The following is an 18,689-nucleotide window of genomic DNA, read 5'->3' as shown; positions in this document are numbered from 1 at the left end:
AATTGCTAGACATTATATTTTTTAGCCAACAACACAAGTCTGCCATTTAATTCAACTGCTTAGAAAAATCCTTTAGAAACGTCTCAGGGTTTACTTTACTTTTATAAATAACTGTAATGATCAGAGTTATACATTACTTTTATTTCAGAAATGCATGTAAATTCTCTAATTTTGTCAGTTGCTCTAAGTTAACTGTGCTCATATTAAAATGGTGTCCCTTCTTTGACAGGTTCCCAGCTGTATTGTCTGGCAATTTTATATTTTTGCATCACATTTTTGGTCAGTTTTTCATAAAATTGCGGTTTTCTGGCAAATTAGTGGCAAATTGTTAAAGACTGAAGTTAGAAAATAATGGCAGACACTTGAGTTTCAGATTTCATACCCTTCAGACAATTTATACTAATGCAAGACCTGCTACTATTCTATTATCTTTCTAAGTTTATAAGAGCAATATTTAAAAAAATGTCCTTATTTTTGGGCCTTTGCCTCAGTTTTATTTATGAGTTTGTTGATGTAAGAGGTTGAGGTGTGTGTGTGTGTGTGTTTGTGTGGTAGGTAGCATACCTCTCAATTGTCCAAATTTTGCAGAATGTCCAGATTTTTGCCCCATATTTTTTGTCTGGCTCATAAATGTTGTGATTTTCTAGAAAATCATTGAAGGCTGAAGTTGCTAAATAATGACAGACATTTGAGTTTCAGACTTCATGTCCTTTAGAAAAATTCATACTAGCACAAATCCTGTTATTCTAGCAACTTTATCATACTAGCACACATCCTGATATTCTAGCAACTTCCTAAGTTCATGAGAGCATTATTTAATATCTGTCCCTGTTTATTTTAGGCTTTGTCCATATTTCTTGCACTAAGAGGTAGATAGGGGTGTGTGTGAATGAAACATCCTAGTTAGTGGTAGCAGGTGGTTAGTAATTTACTCAAGCTCAAAACCTGTACCTTAGTTACAGAAAACAAAAGCATAAATTCTCTACCCCAACTACCATGCTGCATTTTTCAAAGAACTGACATTTCAGGTTAATTTTCAATTCAAGGAACCGAGTTTGAGTGAATTTATATTATATTACTGAAGAGGCATTACAGCGAATGCCTCTTCATTGACACTAAAAGAGCGAACCGTGAATTATGAGAATGGCCGTAGCTTGGCTGGGGAGGGGGGTAGCAGTTTGAGAGCTGTGAGTACAAATTTGAAAATCCTAGCTACACCCCTGGTCCTGACCCAGAGACTCCCCAAACTGTGGAACAGACTGCCCAAACATGTCAAGCAGAGCGCCTCTTTGGCCCTCTTCAAAAGGAACCTTGATGATTGGATGGGAGATAAGAAATTCACCCCAGGGTTTATGTCAGTTGCCTTGCTAGACAGGGGTCTAGGGAAGTAAATATTGTGGGAAGAAATAGCCAGGGAATTGTCATGGCTAGGCTTGTATAGGCCCTAGGGCCGATAGCCTAGTACCAACCTGTGAACCTATGAACCTTTGGAATAAACTTCCCATACATGTCAAGCAGAGCACCTCACTGGCTCTCTTCAAGAGAAATTTTGATGAGTGGATGGGAAATAGAAAATTCACCCAGGGATGAGTCCTGTGGCTTTACTCGACAGAGGCACCAGGACCTAAGGTTGGGTGGCACGATGCCAGGGTAATCCTGTGAGCTAGGCTTGTAAAGGCTCCAGGGCCATTAGCCTAGTACACACCTATGAACCTATGTTTCCTTTCTTCATGCATAATTAGCCACATATCTAAGTGTAGGGAGAGACAGCCCAACTGTCCCCATGGTAGGACAGTTGACAAAGTATCAAGGATTAGACTGCTATCTCCAGTGAAAGAACACCATGAAACTCTTATTGCTATTGGCTGTTCTTGCCTCTGATCTGTCATCCATTTTGGAAGATTCCACAGTACATTGGTTCCTTCTGCATCTATTATTTGCTTTTTCCTGCTAGCCACACAAGTATAAATGACATAATCTTTTCTGCATACTCAAAATGGGGCAATGAGGAGTGTGAAATCCTTTGGCATCAACTATGAGGTTTTTTCATTGTCTATTATAGTCTCCAGATTTAATTTAACTTTTGGTGTGAAAAGAGCAGACCCAAAAAATGGAGTATTATAGAATTATGCCTTAGAATCTTCAGAAAATCCTGTGAGAAGCAGCAAACCATGGCAGGGAGGGGCTATGTTTATGTGTACTGTCCTAGCTGCACCATTTGTTATGTTCAAGTTTACTTATAACAGCACAGTCCTTAATGTCCATCATTGTCTGTGCATGCAGGTTTCACATGGCTAAATCTATACAGTTTGGGGTTGAATTAGATCAGCCTAACATGCTCTGAGTAATATTGAAGAGGGGCTGTTTTCTGTGAAAGGGCCAAATGCCCTGCCTCATATATGAGTGGTATTACTTCGGATGAATTGTTGTAATAATGTCATGATTCAAAACACAGTGGGCAGCTGGTAAACAGAGTGTTCGATTCAACATAGATGGGTTCCTTTCTTAAATAATGCCAAAACTAAGACCTATTGAATTATTTCTATGGAAAATTCAATAGCTTTCTATACCCAACACAAGTTAAAAAGATTTTGTTTTCACATAACAATGGGAGAACAATTAAGTAATTAAATATAATGGATTGCACAAAGATGTTACATATTTGTTGTATATTGCTGTAATTTCAGATTACGTAATGCTTTTTTTTAAGCCAGTTGTATTAAAACTAAGCAGATACACCTTCATTTTTATATGTGCATGTGAGTGTTATTAGGTATCGTTTTCATTCTGTCTATGTTTCCAAATATTCTGCTTTTTAGGAATTATTACATTCTATATTCATGGTAGCTTCTGCTCTTTCTTGTTTACATTTAAAGAAAAACTTTTTTGTTTTATGATGTTGTTTCCTTACAGTAGTCTGGGGGCACTGGGCAAGTTTCAGTACACTGTACAGAAAACATGTTTTCTACTGTTCTTAACATTATAAAATCTAAAACCATTTTAAGAAAATTCTGCTAATCTCTGGATTCGTGCATCAACATGGACCCACTGACACCTTCTTCCATTTTTCTTTAGGAAATGGCAAACAAGCATATAAAAATAATTCTATCAATGTGCTGCAGTAATCTATCACAAACCTGTTAGGCAGGGCTTGTTAATGCCCCACAATGACAAACAACTGGACTGTAAAGAAGGTACACCTGATATTACCACAATTAACAATAAGTAATTTACTTCAATTATTGTAAAGTGACTGAAGTTACTGTGGTGTTGGTGCTGCGGTAGCGTTGTCGCCTCACAGCTAGATGTTGTCCCGTTCGATTCTCAGCTAGAGCGTCTTCTGTGTGGAGACATGCGTGAATGGGCGTACCTTCGTTGAAGGTTGTGCATCAGGGATGGCAACTCGGCATGTAAAAATCTACTGCCAATCATTAGCGGACCGGAGTTCCGCTGTGGCGACCCCTAACCGCGAAAAGCCGAAAGACACAAACAAACAATTGTAAAGTGACTGAAGTTATACTGTGAATAATGATGGACACAATATCAGTACATATTTTAAAATTGCAGCTTATCCCTCTTTGCACAGGACAATAGCTGTTTGAGCAGTTGTGTCCAGCGAAACAAAATTGAAAACTGGCAAATGTCCTGAGATTTTAAGCCAGAAATACCTCTTAAGTTTTCTTTAAAAAGCTGTATAAAACAATTATTTATTGTCTAAAGCACATATATATTCTACAAAACAGCATGGGCAACTCAGATGGTACTAGAATAAATTGTATTTTGACAAAACGTAAATTTCATTTTTTTTCACCAGCTGCCAATATGGTTGGACCTGCAAAATATAATTTCCACAAAAAATGTCCAACCTTGGGGATCTTCAATTACTGGCAACCCTAACTGCATTGTTGCTAGGTTTAATACTTTTATAGACAATTTTACAGTGTTGTCCAATCACAAAGTATGAGTGTCAGCTAAACAGTAAAGGACAAAATGCCACCATGTACAAAATCTATTGGTGCTTGACCAGAACTGTTGCTGTTTGGTATACTAATGCAATCATTCAGATCCTTGTGATGCTGCAAAATTACCTGTTAATGCTGGTGTCCATATTAGCTCTTACTAGATACACCAGCTAATTGTGTATATATATATATATATATATATATATATATATATATATATATATATATATATATATATATATTACACCTCTACTCTTTCAGACCCAATTTTCCCTGTGATGGTCCTTGGCATCCTGTTATACTGTCTCTCTTCAGGATAAAATATAATTAAAAAAAGATGGTATGTGGAGCTACTATAATTTTATATAAGGAATTTTGCTCATCTCAGGTAAGTACCAGATCAACAAACATTATATGTCTCATAACTCTGTTAATGAAAAAAGGTCAAGTACTATAGTCCTTAGTTCACTGAGTAAAAGACTGACTTTAACAACCTACCTGCCTGAAACAGAAGGGTTTCTGAAAACAGTTCTGCATCATATTACTCTTATTACCTTACAATGAGTAATAAATTGTACACCACACACAGACACACAAACATTCTGGTTCAAGTTTTAAAGTAAAGAGATGCATTACTAGGATACTTCTGTCAGAATTCTTACTCTATTCAATGATACAACATTTGTGGTGTGTGGGAGCCCCCAGGCAGCATCACCATCTGTATATTAGGTAAAGTAGCCTGGTAAAGTCATCAACGTAAGGCAATATGATTGCATGTACAGAGTGAACATACAGCAAGGAAAGGACCTGATTTGCCATCCAGCATGTGCTGACTTATTACCCACAGTAGATATTACACAGTATAAGTGCACAGAACAGTGCAGTTCACTAATCAGTTGAAACAACTGCATAGTAATATAATGACCAAAAATCAGACCTAAATGTATGTTAGTGTAAGGTATCCCCTTTATAATGTCTGAAGAGCATGCAGATTGTCTGCACTGACCTACTGACACCAGCATCAGCACACAAAATATTCTGTAGCCAGAGACAATCTGCTACTGGCTGATGTAAGCAAACCACATAACAAAAAAGGGCATGCAGCTATAAACCAAACATACATATATGATTTGTACATTATAGACATCATTTTCAGTTTTGTTAGTCGGCTAAATTATATTTCTCTCTGGCTTTGTAAATAAAAATAACATAGGAACAGCATCTGGACTTATCCACCTATGACCAAACTCCAGCCATGTACTTTTTTTTGCAACTGAGGCAGACAAAAGAAATTGATTATAATTTATATAATCAGGACAAAAATGATTAGTCGCTATTGGCCGCCATCTTGTCCTTTTCACTGCAAGGACCCACTGTTGTTTTGCACATTATCATTGAAGAAATCAACAAGGGGAACTAGTATTTTTAGGGTTTAAAGCATTTTCAAATTTTTTTGGAAAAAAAATACTACACGGTTTCATAATAAAGGCATATAAATCAAATGTACTGTCAAATAATCACTGCATCTAGATATGCATACTCATAGGAAGTCACAAACTCTAGAATGCACAAAAGCAATGTATATAATGTGTGTGTGTGTGTGTGTGTGTGTGTGTGTGTGTGTGTGTGTGTGTGTGTGTGTGTGTGTGTGTGTGTGTGTGTGTGTGTGTGTGCACGCGCGCGAGGACATGTATGCAGTAGCATCTACATGCGGTGAACAGCTGCTGTAACCTCAATTATATCAACTCTAACTCAAAAAGAGCAACACAGTAGTAAAACCAGAAAACTAGTATCTTGAAACTGATAAATGAATCCAGAGATCTTTAGAACTTTCTTAAAATACGTCAAGTTAAAATAAAAAACAAAGATCTGGCTTAAAATATGTTAATATATGTAAACGTCAGCATTTCATTTGAAAACTTAAAACTGTTTTATAACTTGTAAAACAGAAACACTCTGCATAGGAAAGCATGGCCACTAAAGGGCCAACCACTCAGATAATGCAGAGGATGCAACAGTCAACAGTGTAAATGAATAGATGAAGATAAAAGTCTAAATGCATCCACAAAGTACTAAGTATGTTGTTAAAGTACTTCATGCACAGTCTAACAAACAGCACTTACTCTTAGTAAATCTACCTGTATTCAGCAAAAACTACACGTTTTTCAACCCATTCATTTCTCTGATAAACAGGCTTGTGGGAAAATAAGGAGAGGGGTCCATATAGCAGCAGCACTGTCTGAGTGAAAATGAGAAAAAAAATCACAAAGAAGATAAATATCTCAATAAATATTTCCATTCATGCTTTTTCATAAACAGGGATTTGTGTTAACTTTAATGCAGATGTAACCATGATGATTAACAAAAGAATCCTTTGACCTTAAGCTGAATTTAATGTTTGAAACTTACTCACGGTTAGGATTTGAACATATTCAGCCACTAAGTACAAATCTATAAACCAATACGTTTAAATTACATAATGGCTACTTTCTTGGGATGGGTTCAGTGTGAAGGCAGTCTTTTGGATAGTTTGTATATATACAAAGAACCTACAGGAAAAACTCCTGCAAGTATACAGCTCTGAAATGGTGAAATATAACAAGTCATGCTCTCTCTTTTTGAGATTTTAAGAACTGACTGATTAGCAAACAGGTGAAAAAGGCACCAGCTATTTGTCAGGAAAGGATAATGCTTTGACTGTCCCCAGATAACCTATATTTGAATAGTGAAATTAGAACCTGGAAGAACCAGGTGGGATGGGTGGAAGAAAGCAGAAAATGCCAGCTCACCCTTGCTAGGGAGATGTGGCATTTAGTTCACTTCAAGGCTGCCACCTACAGGTGTGTGGGGTGTGTAGCATACAGCAGTATAAACTAAAGTGATGGCCACTCTGCTAGAAGCTAGAGGGGACTCAGCTGTGTAGAACCATTCAAGCACATCCTTAGGCAGCAGCTGTAGTGGACATCAAAGCCACAAGGAGAAGTCATTTGGGGGTGGAGTGAGCATCCCACAAGGATAACTGGCCAATCTTGGCACCTAATCTTTGAAGGGAATGAACAGGCTGTTTGAGTTTTAAAGTATTCAATAAATAATGGGCCAAGAAGCTCTTGCCATGACTCGGGAGCAAATGGGCCCCTGCTCTTGCGCTCTGGATAAATGAATGGGTCAAGTAGGTTGTTGTGAATAGAGCTCAATGGCAATAAACAAGAATTGTAGTGAAATTCTATGCTATAGTAATGCTACAAATGTGTATATGTAGTCTTACTCATATGTAAAATAATCTAAGACAAATGAAAATGACATACTTTTCCTTTTAATTAAGCTCAGAGGAATTTTCAGTATATATTTTTACTGCATCTGTCTTACAAAGTTTTAAAAATGTTTGAAAAATATTCCTCTCTCTCTTTATATATATATATATATATATATATATATATATATATATATATATATATATATATTATACATAGATATAATCTATGGATTTTATGAACACTAATCCATGCACAGCATCTCCTTCCCTATACAGTATTATGATATCCATTACTTTTAACATAATCAGTATTTCTGCAATTCTAACATCCCCATTTACCTCTAGCCCTACCCTTCATATCATGTCAACATGGCTTCTGCCCACACCACAGCACAACCACCACCCTTCTCTCTTTCACAAACCTGGTTAACCAACATAGAAATAACAACAGATTTGTATCTGCTTTATTCCTGGACCTCTCCAAAGCATTTGACATGGTTTCAAACTCCATAATAATAGATACCATAACCTCCTTATCCTTTGCCCCTGACACTATTGCATGGTTTAAAAACTATCTATCAGATAGACAACAAGCTGCCCAGTGGCAAGGAGTTTTATCACCTTTACTCCCAACCACCATTGGTGTACCTCAAGGTTCCATATTGGATCCACTTCTCTTTTCTATCTTCACCAATAATCTGCATACCTCTACCCTGCAGGCCTCACTCATACAGTATGCAGATGATTCCACCCTAATCTGCTCAGCCCCATCCCTTACCACTCTACAGCACCCTGCCCAAGATTATTTTGCCTCAGTAGAAAGGTGGATCACTAATATTCAACTTATCTTAAATCCCAACAAAACTAAATTACTCCTATTTACCCCAAACAAATCAAAAACCTCTCCAGTCTCCTTCTCTATCTCCTCCAACAATGAAACTGTCATTTCACCATCTCTCCACACCAAGCTCCTTGGCGTCGAAATAGATAATAACCTTCACTTTGGCATCCATATTTCTTAAACTATTAAAAAGGTACACAAAAAAATAGGTTCCCTATACAGACATAAAAACTTTCTATCAGATCAGGCTCAGGTCACCCTAGCTGAAACCCACCTTCTTTCCACACTAATGTATGCAGCACTAATTTTGACTCATGTTAAAAAAATCTTACCTAGACAAACTTGAGTCTTGTTATAACAAAATCGCCAAGTTTGCTAAAAATTCCCCCTTTAGAACCCATCATTGTATACCTCTTAGGCAACTTCAGTGGCTTGAACTCCCACTGTTATTAACCTATCCCCAACTAGTCAAAGTGTATAACAACCTAAAACATCCTGACAAAACTCCAGCTCTTAGGCAATTACTGACTAACTATACACCAAATCATCCACTCCGCTCTGCCAACAAATCACTCCTCTCTATCTCTTCAGCCAGCAACACAGCAGGTAAAGCTGTATTTTCACACAGTATAGGAAAAAGTTGTAATAATCCCCCCCCCCCCCCGTGACTTCTGCATCATATACCACACAATTCAAAAACTCCCTTAAGGCTCATCTTTTAAGCTCTTGGCTCTGTCCATGTGTTACATAATCCTAAAATATGCTACCTCCATCCTTCACTTTTCTCTCCTATTTCAGGCTCTCAGTAAGCATGGTTGTAACAAATGTTTTCCCTTAACGTATGGTAATTTTGTTGTGATCTCTGTCCATATTTTTCACAACTAACAAAATATACTTATGTAATTATTGCTGATGAGAACTTTTTTGCTGTTATTTTTCTCAAAATACTGCTAGTATAACAATGTTTTTTACATTATGTATAATGTCATTATTTTTTGTTTTGTTTTTTTTTTTTTTTTTTTTTTTTTTTGTATTAATTAAATGGAGCTTTTCTTCCCGAGCCTCCGCTGTAAATGGACCTCATCCAGTCAGACTATCCTGGTTAACATATGTAAAATAAATAAAATATCAGTTGAATTCTTGCCACCATACCTTCTTTGCAACTCAACACCTTTTAAATAGTAATTATAATATATAAGTTAAACAATTTTAAAATAGTGTCCAAGAGGCAGCTCCGTACTATATAGGCAGAGGATCTGTATTGGCTGCAGGTAACAGACGTGGCCTGCAGTCAGTTTTAGCCAGGGTAATTAGGATGAATTGATCAAAAGTCAGCATTCCTAATCACAGGGTGAGGTTTTAGGAAAACCTGATGCTGGTGCATCCTCTGAAGGAGAACAGGAGCCTTGTAGGTTATCACAGGAAGTACTGGTAAGTGGCACTGATGTGTTGATGTCATTTCATTAGCTACCCACCACAGCTAGAGACTATGTCTAACCACTGCATGAATGATGGCTTCTGGCTTCCTACTCCTATCTTCCCTTGGGAGCCCTCAATTCCCAGGCCTAATGATAAGTTAACCTAAAGTGAACTTCCAAGGAGTGAGGGAGTCCACTCAATGAAGGGTCACACGTACTAGCTAAGGATTAACTGGAGGATCTAGGGATGGCTGAGTGGGGAAGACAGGATGAAAAGCTGGCAGCTGCATGCAGTCACATGAGGAGAGAAAAATAGTACAAGGCACTTTGTCTTATATTATCCCCAAATCCACAAACATTCTCTTGCTTTGTAATGTCTTTTTTACCCAGCCTTCCGTACCTGCGGCCACCAATTCGTTTCTTCATCATAAATTTCTTTATGGCATGTGATTAATGATTATAATAATTAAATGTTGTGTTTCTGACATCATTAAAGTATAACATTCAAAGCCTGCAGTAGTGGTGTAGAGGTATAAAGCTCTGGCCATAGCCTAGGTGACCCAAGTTTGACTAGCAGCTTGGAAGTCCTGACTATAGCCCAGGTAAGCTGAGTTTGACTAGCAGCCCAGGTATTTGATGGCAGGCAGGGAAATGGGAGTGCCTATCCTGTGGTGGAGGAATGGTGGTAGTAATCCAGTTTGTGCTGTGGATCCAAAGACAGGGCCCTGCTGGAAAGCACAAGCTCATATGTGTGTGTGGGAGGTTGGGGGCAGGTCAGGAGAATGTGGGCTTTATCACCCAAGCCTGTGATGGTTATGCCTGTCTGTAGGTGTGGCAGTGCAGACATGTCAGCTGGCATGGGTCATAAATGATGCAAACGTTTCAAGCATTCAACGAAGCATTTTTATATGTGAAAATGCACATATTTTGATATCATTGCTTTAACAAACTACTCTGACCTTTGCTCTCTACTACCTTTTTTTTTTTTTTTTTTTGTTCACTTGGGGGTTTAGCATTCAAATGTTTCTGTTCTGCTTTTTATGTTTATGTGGAGACTGGATGTCTTAACGTTAACCTTTTGCTTACTTCCACAGGCTCCTGCTATAACTGTTCGTTTTCTCATTCTCTTTGCTCATTTCACCAATAACTGGTTAATTTCTTTAATCCTTAGTTCCCATACTTTCTTTCTGTATCTCTACATACTATTCTTAGTTTGTTTTGTTTTTTGCAACATTTAAATAGGTTTGTAGGTAAATACTAGGTTATCAATCTGACTGTTACACGCTTACCTAATAAACAGAGGTCAGAATCATACCCCATACCTTGTATCTGTGAGGTAAAGACCTTAACTATTATGCAAAACCTTCACCAAAGCTCTCATAACCATTTGAAATTTTGGGACCCACTACAACAACTTCCAAAATGCAGAAACTGAAATGGCCAAAAAATGGACTTACATATGCCAAGACCGAGATGGCCATTTCTCAGAATATTCCCTTTCATTCTAGGTATAGTGATCTCAGAGTTGGTATATATAAGTTCAGGGGGGGTATGGGTGGCTTGCAGTGATGTAAGGCTTGTCCCTCACTTTAGGGGGTGCACAGGAGTTTGCCCCCCTGCAAAAAGAAGTTTAAAGGAGAAGTTATCTTCAAGATTTGATCTTTTTTTTTCAGCTTGTCAGCATTTGGCATTTTAAGTGCTGACATTTCAGTACGGACTCCAGAGCTCTACTTGTATCAAGATTATAATCACCACAGACAAGACTTTACTCTACAATCCCTGGCTTAGTAGACTGATACCTTATTCATTAGACCACTGGAGCCTCATCTAACCTTCATCTTTATTATCTTAGTTTTTACTTTTACTTTTTTCTCTTCACTTTCATAAACTGTTTCATTCTATCATAACTGAGCATCTTTCCCTTCCCCAACCTGAACAGGTTGCTAAGCTCTGCAAATGGGTTGAAATTCCCTGTTACCAATTTTTCTACCAGATTGTATCATAAATATAGCTAGGCATACCCCAGCTGCTATTTACCTACATGCTTTGCACATTTCCTTCACTGCTTTTGCCTTCCCTCTCTACCCATAAAGGTATTGCACACCAGTAGCCATTTTGTCAAATTCTTACCCATGATACTCGGTGGTATATGCTTGCTGATAATATCTGGCACTACTCCCACTGTTATCATGCCATTAATTCTCTCATCTAACTGTGATACCCTGCAGCTCCATTTATGGAACACCCCCCATTCTCTATGTTCATGCTATTTATGTTATTCAAGGTGGGGTACATTTTTAATCACAAGTATTTTGCATTCACTAGTAGCACTGAACGTATCCATTTTTTATTTTTAATTTTGAAGCAGGTTGTACCCAACCCCAGACGTGGGACTTGGGAAGATGCACTTGAGTATGGTGTGCTCCAGTGGTAACTAAGATTAAATGCCAGTACTTTAACTGGTTTAAATGACTTGCTCTCTATAAATAGTGTGCTAAAAATAAAAGCATATAAGTTATAATATTTAAAGACTTTTTATGAGTTGGTAGCATTACTATATGATTTTTTTATCATTGCAGCATTTTAAATTCATCCAATGTTTTAACCGGTTAGCTTGTTAATTATGTAATTAATCTGCTAAATAAGTGCATTGTGGAGACTACCTAACTATTCTGATGAAGTCCTGTTTGTCATTAGGGTTGAAAGCACTTAACATGTTTTATACTTTGTGGGCATTACTTTTGCCTTCTATTGCTTCTCACACTTGTATACACCGCAGGTAGCTTGGGTGTGAACCTCTGTATTTCTTTGGTTCTGGTAGAATGGAGGAAGAGTACAGTAAAAAGGAAATAATTACTGGGGCTATATTTACCAGAGCAGCCTAAGTTAAATAAGGCTTGGATTTGAATATCATGCCCAATGTGTTACTTATAAAAGTAACATGGTCTTTGTGTTTAACAAAGTATAATTTTTGGTCAAAATTACTCCTAAGTGTTTTACATGGGTGACTTGTCCAGTTGTGGTTTTCACTTTAGAAATGACAGGGATTTCACCTGGATCAAATCGCTGAAGCTTAGTCTTTTTTTTGCATTTAACAAAAGTTTAAATTTTTGGAGCCACTCTTCAGTCATAATAAAGTTGTAGAGGCTGGGTTGAAGCTCATTTAGTAAATTAAGCAGATAGGATTAGTGATGCATTAGGAATGATTGCATGCATTTTATTAATAAAGATGGAAAACATAACTAGTCCTAGGATAGCTCTCTGTGAGACACCTTTACTCATGGGGAGAAAGTCTGTGTGTGATTGTGGCCATCAGATGGTCATGTTTACCTAGCATAAGGAGTTTATGCAGGATCAGAAGTGTTTGGGATTGTTTTGGTCATCACTCATGGAGGTATAATATTAGCACTGCTTTGATGATTTAATTACATTTTTTACTTTGACTCCAGGTACGGTATAATTTTGTCTGCATTATATGGATTCCAGTTACATTGAAATGTAAGGTAATAAAGGTATCCTTCTGAAAGTTTTTTTAGTTCAGACCCAGTTCTAAGTAGTGTTTATTTTTATTATTTTATGAACATAGGATTATGGTCACTTCTTGAATCTGGTGGTGTTCCATGTGTGAGTATATTGTTATGGTATTGGTAAGTATTAAATCTATTGTATTTTGTTTGCCAGAGGTCTGTATGGGTGGTGTTTGAATTAACTGAGTAAATCTGAATAGGTTTGTGTTTGATTGTTCTTATGAAGAGTGTGCTTGTTTGAGTCTGTGCATGTTTACATCTCATAGTACAATAATGTTATATTTAACATTAAGTAAGAGCTAAGAGAGGATGTCTTCCAGGATGGAAATGTTAGTAGAATCTGGCTGTGGGGGTAAATAAAGAATAGTTAGGGTAGTAAAAAGAGATTCACTGAGCTCAGAAGAAGGGAAGAAACGTTGTGATTGGTGTATAGAAAGCTGGTTAGAGAATAAAATACCTTTTTGCACTTGTCTGTCAAGTCTGCTAATGTCATACCCTGCGGGCAGAATCTCTTCATCTTTTTCTTGGGGTTTTATCCAGGCTTCTGGAATGGCTATTGCATTAGGGTTTTGATGTTCTATCCAGGAGAGAAGTTCTGTAATGTTATTGAATGTGCTCCTTGCATTTAGATGGCATATTTTATGTTTGTGCACATGTCTGCAATGTACACTTTAAACTCAGTCAGCAATAGAGTGATACATATAATGAGCAAAATAGAACTGCCTCACATGAATGGAAGGCTGCGCTTGTCTCAGTATCTTTATGAGTACAATATCTTCCTTTGAAAATGGCTGCATTTTGATTAAAACAGAAAGCAAAAATAGCAAAGGCAAAGGGTATATTTATTTAGCATATATAGTTGGCATAGTGATCAAGGCACAGTTACCATATGTAGCATATGCAGTGATCAATATTTGCAAACTATTTTAAACCTTTAAATATCTAGTCTCCGGAAAGAACTTCCCTTAGAACATGGTAATGCTGTTAGGAATTTATTTTTATTTTTATTAACTCCACTGCCGTTTTCATCCTCCTCTAACTTTTAATGCACCTGGCATGATTAGTTCTTCCACTCATAATAATAAGATAAAGGGTGAAGCGGTCTTTTTAAAATGGTTGATCCAAAAATATTCCTCACGCACAACATTTCATGGCACAGATATAGTCACTTTGTATATTAGTATTATTTTTACTTTGAGAAACATACTTAAAATAGGATTAACATAAGAATGCTATGTTGTATAAATAATACACTCCCTACAAAAAAAAAAACAAAAAAACTTCAGTGACTATTATGTATCCATAGGCTTCAAAGGCAGACATAATATTGCAATCTCCATTTTTTTTGTTAGATACATCAGATTATTATAAAAATGCATGCAAAAAATCTATTATGCAATATTTTTTAGGTACCTTGTCAGAGCAACAAGGTCGGACTAGAATGCATTTTAGTCACGCAGCACTCTTTGCTTCTGTTTTGTAGATACTATCAAAGATTTTTATCATTCTTTTTCATGATTAAATAGATGACCTTCTTGAGTTAGGAGTTAGTAAATCGCAATTGTGCTTGCAGTACTGTCACAGGGCAAACTGCAGATCAGCTAACCACAGCAAAGCAGAGAGAGGCATTATAATGGAAACAGTACAATGTAGATGAACTTGTGATTGCATTAACAGAGCTGTTTTCAGAACATGCTTTACTCACAGAAAATGCTGACAGTCATTGCCTATAAGACATTAATGATGCAATAAACCAATATGCGGCTTAAACTAATCCCAGAATAAAACTTAAAGTAAAATGTTCTATGCATTTTTCTCTATCATTTTTGTGTTTTACTCTTACACAAAGCATATGTCCCAAACCGAGGTTGAGACAGTAACAAATCAATGAATCGCAAGCAGGCCTAATCACCGGTATCCATCATATCTCTAGTAAATGATTAATTTCTTACTATTTGGAGAAATAATTACATGTCTATAAGATTGCTTGGTGTTAATATCATTTTCATCTTTCATTTGACATAAACACTTAATACTGAAGAACAATCATGATTTTATAGATTTGCCACAGAGAACCCTGCTATGCCCATTGCTAGGACATCCATGACAACATAACAATATTATTAAGCATTTTAATACAGACTGTAGCATACAATGATCCACTCTAGTACACCACTACATACCAGTGCAATTACACTGTACATGAGATATAAAAAATCATTTATGCTGAAATCAGAGCACACGATCGTTTAAGGTAAATTTGACTGTCTGTTCACGAGTATTGTGTTTAATTCATAAAATGCAATATTGTTTGAAGTATTTCATCAGAGCAGAATAAAAGTAATGTTGCTACAATTGCCACATATACATACTTCATAAACATTGCGTCTTTTAACTTTCTGTCATATCTTGTTTCAAAAAGCTATTAACATCTTCATTTAGGCATTTTTTATGCTTAATGTTGATCATTACATTTTAATGCATTACATTACTTTTACACAAATGCAAATGCCTTACCTTTACTGATTGGTTTGAAGATGGTATGTCCTGCTCAAAGCCATCTTAAATTAATTCTTTTATTTTGGTTTATGTTTCACGCAAAAGGATACATTCGTATAGCCCCTGTATGTGTCCCAATAGCCAAGATTTTCTGAACAGGGTCAAAGGCTAAAGCGGTTGGCTGATAAGGAAAGCCATGTCGCACCGTCTAAAAGAAGAAAATAAATTAAATATGAGCAAATTGTTTTGCTTCGACAAACAAATTATGTAATTATTTTTAGAAAAAGTATGTTCCGTGGGGTTTCTAAGCCTAGTTGGATAAATATAACAGATGTTTACATTATTAGTCATCAGTTAACATGTGATACTATAGCTCATCCTTTCAAGGCAAAGCTTTAAAAAATTGTAATTGCTTTTAAAGTTTGTTACTATAGCAACTCTAAAATCTGTCACATGTAATCTTAAGTTCTGGATATTGTATGTATCCCTACTGCAGTCTTATTTTCAGCAGGCTACTTCATCTGCACAGAGAAAACTGTGTTAAATAATAACAGTCAAGGGAATGTGAAGGTTTGGTTAGACAGACACTAATGCAGGTATAACCTTCACGATTCAGTTTATCCTGATTTCACACCTATGCCCATACACAGGTAAAAATAAAGATACATGGAGACACACACACACACACACACACACACACACACACACACACACACACACACACACACACACACACACACACAAAACCCACTTTCTTCCTTCCTTCTATATGGCATGTATACTCATTTGTGGACTCCTACCTGGCACATACACTCCTCTATGGAGGATATCAAACTGTATACACACACACACACACACAAACTCACACACATACAAGTATTCACTCAAATTTTCAGATGCACAGTTATGTATATGTCAGCAGAAATAACTGAACCTAAATCACCACAAAAAAAGAGTGATATAATACTGCTGCAAACAGTTTCATAAGCTTTACTGCCCATTTGTCCTTTTCACTTAGAGAGATGGCATTATCAAAAATTTAAGAGTTAAAGAAATATCTGGGAATGACATCTGGCAGCCTTTGCTTTTGACATGTATTTCCCTGAGATGATATCCAGCAAACAAGTACTCATCTACCATTGCAGAGCAGGAAGACTTTGAGAGTCTCCTTTTAGGCAGTATTGGTGATTTGTGATAGTCCTGGTCGTGAGAAATTTACTGTCATTGAAATAAACTAAATGAATATCCAGGAAGTATATAGCTTCATGCATTATGCGTCTGTTACTTTCTGATGCTTGTGCAAGTCTGCTGTTTGAATGTAAACAGCATCTAGTAGCTGTTTTCGTACTCAGACAACACTCAGACGCTTTTCCTTGGTTATTGGTGCTGTAATAACGGACGTTTCCTCTAACAAATAATTAAATGAATGAATGAAAGAATAAAGAAAGAAAGAAAGAAAAAGAAAGAAAGATTTGCAAGCCTCCCTTTATAAAGCCATGATGAGTGTTATGAAAAATTCTAGTGAAATAAATGAAATATTTTGACACATGCTCTTAATTTCTCAGCAAATCATAAATCTTTAGTAATGCTCTCAGGCAAACAAGCATGATTCTACTAGGTATAGAAATGTTCCTCCCTTGTATTGCTTTGTCATTACAGCACAAGTGGTGGGTCTAGCTAAGCTCTGAAAGAACCAGGCTGGAAAGTCTGGCAAAACTTCTTTTCTGGACAAATGACACAAAACTATAAGCAGGAAAGTAAGAAAGCAAGTGGCAAATAAATAAATAAACCTTTGTGGCAAGACAGATTATTTAGGATAGCTGTCTTGCTGAATACAAGAAAGTAAAAGCAGCAGTACCAGCAATCACTCAGTCCTAAAGCTGAGTGTGCCTTAACAGAATTCAAAACATAGCACAGAGGTCACTGTACATAATGGTAACACAAATCAAAAAGCACAAAAGCTAAACATAAGCAACTCACACAATAAAATAATATATTCGTGCCATCCTACATCATATGATATGTATTTCCTTATGCACTTTTGGACTCTTGTGTTTGCAGAGAGCACTTAAATTGTTTGACTCCCAGCAACGGACCAAATTACAGAAGTTCTACAATCATTACATAATTCAACTTTGATATTGTTACTATGCAAGAGTTATGCAGTCTATATTGTGCGCCTTTAAGTCTACCTATCAATGTAGGTAAACAGCCTTAGTCTGAAAATCTTTTCATTAGCCTGCTCATCTGACTGGTTTGTATTTTAGAAACATATATAGCCTAACAAGTGAATGGAGAAGATCCTAAGAGAGTTTTTGCATATGGATATACCAAAATCTCATTCGATTTTAGGTACTTAAATTGAAGATGAATTGCATCTATTTTTAGATAAAGTCAGACTTTGCATGATATGAATTATTATTTCTTCTGCTTTATCATTGTATATGAATTGGAGTGCTCACTGCTGTTTTAAATCATGTCTCAGTCAGTACACAGACATCAATGTCCTCCAGGGTGAGAAAGGTTTGTAGGGAGCGGAGTTTTATATTTATGTTCCTAGCATTGATCAGTAATGCCTTCATATTTACCTTTGCCTTTTTAGTTGTGTTAGTAGGTTTATCAGGTTGGCATTGCCTAAAAAGGCACTATTGGGTAGACAATGTATTTGCCAATAATTGAAAACCTAGAGAGGACAAATGCAGACCATCCCTGGTGAAGCAGCATTGTCTGTCAGTGTAGTAATGAAGACTTTCTATGTAGCACACTTGCTTAGCAAAGGCATAGTATCTAGAGGAAAGGATGTTATAACTCCTCTATACTCATCACTAATCAGTCCCATAATTGAGTACAACACCCTTTTTCCCATGTACCTTACAAAACACCTGCAGCAATTGGAGACCTCAGAGTTTTCTAACAAATAAGATTAACGGACTCCAGCACATGCCTTACACAGACAGATTAAACTCCCTGTCACTATACTCTGTATCATATAGACTTCTTAAGGGAGACTTATGCCTGGCTTACTGAGCAATCTCTGACCCAAACCTAATGAATCTGCTGCACATCCATAAATCAAATGGGAATAGAGTTATCTGTTCCAGGGACCTAAATATGGCTTGCAACTTGAATAAGATGTGCTGGATGGACAGATTTGTCTGACAGTGACTGCTGCGTCTTTGGAAAATACTG

At 36.7% G+C, this 18,689-nt stretch overlaps 1 protein-coding gene across 5 annotated transcripts in view; it reads right to left on the bottom strand.

The window, feature by feature from the left end:
• Nucleotides 1-18,689, bottom strand: part of STXBP5L (syntaxin binding protein 5L) — a 4,174,867-nt gene that overhangs the window by 3,507,663 nt on the left and 648,515 nt on the right. For all 5 annotated transcript variants that reach the window (XM_044071514.1, XM_044071515.1, XM_044071517.1 and 2 more), the window contains exon 2: nucleotides 15,611-15,708. In XM_044071514.1, the coding sequence (XP_043927449.1) occupies nucleotides 15,611-15,708 (98 nt within the window). The remainder of the gene's footprint in view (nucleotides 1-15,610; nucleotides 15,709-18,689) is intronic.

Source organism: Protopterus annectens, chromosome 5.part0 (genome assembly GCF_019279795.1).
Source record: "Protopterus annectens isolate FY-2018-M chromosome 5.part0, PAN1.0, whole genome shotgun sequence".
NCBI lineage: Eukaryota > Metazoa > Chordata > Ceratodontiformes > Protopteridae > Protopterus > Protopterus annectens.
The sequence above is the reverse complement of the archived record's forward strand: the minus strand, read 5'-3'. Positions and strand labels throughout refer to the sequence as shown.